Source organism: Malus domestica, chromosome 02, assembly GCF_042453785.1.
Source record: "Malus domestica chromosome 02, GDT2T_hap1".
NCBI lineage: Eukaryota > Viridiplantae > Streptophyta > Magnoliopsida > Rosales > Rosaceae > Malus > Malus domestica.
In genome coordinates this window covers 35,915,738-35,919,756 of record NC_091662.1, presented here as the reverse complement: position 1 = coordinate 35,919,756, position 4,019 = coordinate 35,915,738, and the positions used below count along the sequence as shown (strand labels likewise).

The 4,019-nt window shown below is 37.5% G+C and overlaps 1 protein-coding gene across 1 annotated transcript; it reads right to left on the bottom strand.

The window, feature by feature from the left end:
• Positions 1-1,354: 1,354 nt before the first annotated feature.
• LOC103412876 (phenylacetaldehyde reductase-like) lies at positions 1,355-3,554 on the bottom strand. Its single transcript, XM_008351388.4, has 5 exons — positions 3,382-3,554; positions 2,612-2,781; positions 2,326-2,517; positions 1,943-2,105; positions 1,355-1,817 (listed from the first exon to the last, which is right to left on the bottom strand). Exons 1-5 carry the CDS (start codon positions 3,497-3,499, stop codon positions 1,498-1,500), a joined length of 963 nt encoding a protein of 320 aa, XP_008349610.2. The 5' UTR covers positions 3,500-3,554; the 3' UTR covers positions 1,355-1,497.
• Between the last annotated feature and the right edge of the window lie 465 nt (positions 3,555-4,019).

Genomic DNA, 4,019 nt, shown 5'->3' with positions numbered 1-4,019 from the left:
AATTTGAAATTCACCTTTTGTTTAAGAGAAATACCAAAGAGTTATTTTATTAAATATTGAATTGATGATTTATAATGAGAACATCAACGACTTAAATAAGTCACTTATAACTTCGTTGGGCAAATTAAAAGCTTATGAAATTAAAATGACATTAATTAGCCGGAAATCGAAAAGTCTAAAACTCATTACAAATTTATTTTGCAGTTTTGGAAGCCTAAACAGTCGTTTTTGACCTTAAACACGACGGAATCATGGCCTTGTTCTCCTCGCGATTCTCTTAATAAAAGTGAATCCGAGTACCATGTTTCATCCATAACCACATCAGATGTTAGAGGGTTCCAGTCATCTTTACTGAAGCCATAGAAGATGTTAAAACCACTTCTTGACGGAAATTTCATGCATGATTTTAAAACATTGTGTCCCCTTTAACTGCAGGGCCAACTAAATCTGCCTGAAATAAGGAGAAAAATATTCTGGCTTTACATCGATTTTGTTCAACTACCCGTCGAAAGACCCTTCTTAGACTAAATCAGCTTTGAACAATTGAAGCCTTTCATAATTCATTTGCTCCATCAAGTGAGTGCAATTGCTCTGTTTTCTTAGAATCATATTCCGTGACATAGACAAACAGAACTATTGAGTTGAACTAAGATTGCAGCGAGGCCTTTTGAGATAAAACTCATAACCAGTTCCATCGGATGGGCTGAAGAAGTTAAAGAGGATGTGGGCTCCAACACAGTTGGCCTAAAGGTTTGCCTTATATGACAAGTAGGTTTCAGAACCACAATTGCCTTTCCAGATCAAGATTTCAGAATATGACTTGGATCCTATAAATGGTTCTTTTAAAAAAAAAAAAAAACGAGAACAGAATAAAAAACACAATACAGAATACAAAATCCAGACTTTGAAAATGAACACTAAAAAACTAACTGTTAGGTAAGTTTACTGACAATACTTACTCGGATCACAAACAGTACTTTTGACAGTATAACCTCTTTGTACTAAGGGCTTCACAAGCCATGACGCTGTGTAGCCAGAGTCTCCTGTTGCAAACACAACCTTTGTTTCTCCACTCATTCTTTCTCTGTGTCTATCTCTAACAACTCCGTTACGTAAACGGTAGAGTTGATGTTTCTTAGGGTGGAAATTCACTGAAACTTCAGTTATGTGATCGGCACCCTTGTTTATTATGAACAAACACTTCGAGATCAACACCTCATCGTATTTGTTGCATAGAGATTAATTTCCAACATTTTATTTCACATTAATTGATTCAAAATTGAGTTTTGCCATGCATTTCTAAAATTTAAAACAAAAGAATTGAAATGAACTAATTTAAGAGAGTCTCAAGTCGTAACCGGAACAAATATTTTTTACTGCAAATACAGTACTTTACCAGGAAATAAAATTCAACGGATTCAAACCACAGTATGGCCAAATATTTCCTTTAAGCATGTTTTCAAAATATCCTACCGATATGCATGTAAGTTGCACACTTCAGATATTGAGGAAGCCCTTCTCCTTGAGGCTTTCAATAGTGTCCCTTAGACTTGCTTCCAGAGGAAGGAAATTAATTCCCAAACTTTTCGCTTTCTCCTTTGACACTTGATACTTTGAGTCAGAAGGATTGCCAAACTCAGGAAGGCACAAAGTGGGGTAAAGTTGTCGTAAAATCTGTAGAGTATCGGGGCCGTCAGCTACTTGGCCAACTAAACAATATCTGCCATTAGCTGAAGGAACTTCGAATGCTTGAATATGGGCAGAGGCAACATCTCTAACGTCTACAAATGTATAATTTAGAAATGGTGTTTGGATACCTGAGCCCGAAAGAGAAACAAAACACAATCAATTGCTTGCATCACAGGGATTTTTAAACGCACAGGGGGTGAAAAATTATCTATTGGCTAAGAACCCAAGAAGTAATTTAGTTGCAGAATTGTACCACTTATGATATTTGCAATCAGCTCCACGGAGCCATTAAGAGTTGGCTGTAAGAGCGGACCAATCACAATCCCTGGATTCATCGACACCAAGTCGATCCCATTTTCTTTTGCAAATTTCCAGGCAGCCTCCTCAGCTAAAATTTTGGAGAGCGGATACCATCTCTGAGCACATGATGAAGGAAGTTCTTATGTGATCAATAAATTGGCAGTCTTTTGAGTATTAGAAACACAATACACATCCAATGAATGTTGTTCTTTCTATTACAGAACTTCATCCATACACGTAACTGATGTAACTAGATTAAATCTTGTTGCTACTGATATTGAAATCAAACAAACTAACAACGAATACAAGGTGAAACTCGGGAGTATGCAAGCGTACCTGGTTCTGCTCACAAACAAGTGGATCTGAGTACCATGTTTCATCCAAAACCATATCAGAAGTTATCGGTGTTCTACTAAACGATACTGAAGACATGGAAGATGTTAAAACCACTCTCTTGACAGTGGGAAATTTCGCACATGATTTTAGAACATTCAGAGTTCCCTTCACTGCAGGCTCAACTATTTCTGCCTGAAATATGGAAAAACTTATCATTTCGATTTTTACATCGGAAGTCTTGAAACACATGATGGAATATTCAAAGCGTGAAGTGAAAAGGACAAACCTGTGGGTCAGTGGCTGAAAGTTGTACAGGCGATGCTGTATGAAAAACACCAACGCATCCATCAATTACGGGGTCGAAAGCTCCTTCTTCTAATAAACCTGCCTTGAACAAATGAAGCCTTTCTTTTGCTCCATCAAGTGAGAGCAAGTGCTCTGTTTTCTTTGGATCATCTGTGGCATTACACAAACAGAACTGGTGAGTTGAACTAGGATTACAACCACCCCACTGGACATACATTGAATTTTAAGCTGTCAAAAATATTAGCTATTGGGTGTCAAATACAATTGTCTCATGTCGGAGAAGTGAAAGTTCATAAGGGGTATATTAAACACTCGTTTGCTAACCATTTTGTTTTTAGGTTTTAGTTATCATTTTTGCGTTGGAGGTCGAGGAGAAATACATGAGAGAAATGAGGGATATAGAAGAGTGGAGCAAGAATGATGGGAGGAATGTAAAAGAAATGTACAAGGAAAGGCACACGAAGATTTTGTCTTCATTCATTCTTCTTTATATCTTCTCCCTCCATCTCAATACTTTATTTTTCCCTCGTTTCCATTTATACTTTTCTCATGTCACACACACAAAAGTCAAAAACTAGTAACAAAATTGTAATAAGACGGGCCATAAGTGGTAGTTCTCCCTAACTTGCAGTGAGGTGCTTTGAAATAAAATGGTGCAGATCCCACCTAGGATGCACCTAGATGCTGAAGTTAAGGACAACAATATTGTTGTAGGTCGGAAGAAGGTTATGAACTAGAAGTAATACTTACTTGGGTCGCGAACGGTAGCTCTGACAGTATAACCTCTTTGTAGCAAGAGCTTCACAAGCCACGAGCCTATGTAGCCGGAGGCTCCTGTTACACACACAACCTTCGTTCCCCCACTCATTTCTCTCTGTGTCTATCTCTTACAACTTCAGTTATATAATGGTAGAGTTGGTGGTTACTTAAGGTGGAAAGTTAGCTAAACAACTTATGTAATGGTCGAGTAGATGGTTTCTTATGGTGGAAATTTAGGTGAAGGGCTGGAGGTCTGGTGTAGGTGAAGTGGTTCTGTTGTGTAATGGAAATCATTGTTTACTATGCATATTGAAAAAAAATTAAAAACAATATGAAAGGAAAACGTTAATTATTATTTTATCTGGTTGGAAGTCATTGTTTATGTATCAAACTTTGGTTTAGAAAGGATCTGCTTATTTCATATGCTAAAACACTGCAAACCGATAAGTCCTCGGTATTATTGCGCATGATTAAAAATCAAGTTTTTTCCATGCAATTCTACCATTTTATTGAATCATACAAAACGATCTGAAAGCAACGTGACACGTCCCGACCCCGATATCACCAAATATCAGGATAGGTATGTGCTGGCTGACACCCGAGGGTGACAAAGCCATTTTAAACATGCA

What these genes read in the sequence shown, in the direction of transcription:
- LOC103412876 (XM_008351388.4), bottom strand. Translation starts at nt 3,499, where the DNA reads ATGAGTGGGGGAACGAAGGTTGTGTGTGTAACAGGAGCCTCCGGCTAC. An exon ending in AGCTACCGTTCGCGACCCAA is followed by an intron (nt 2,782 to 3,381) that starts GTAAGTATTACT and finishes GTAATGCCACAG; the next exon opens with ATGATCCAAAGAAAACAGAG. An exon ending in GATTGCAAATATCATAAGTG is followed by an intron (nt 1,818 to 1,942) that starts GTACAATTCTGC and finishes TTTCGGGCTCAG; the next exon opens with GTATCCAAACACCATTTCTA.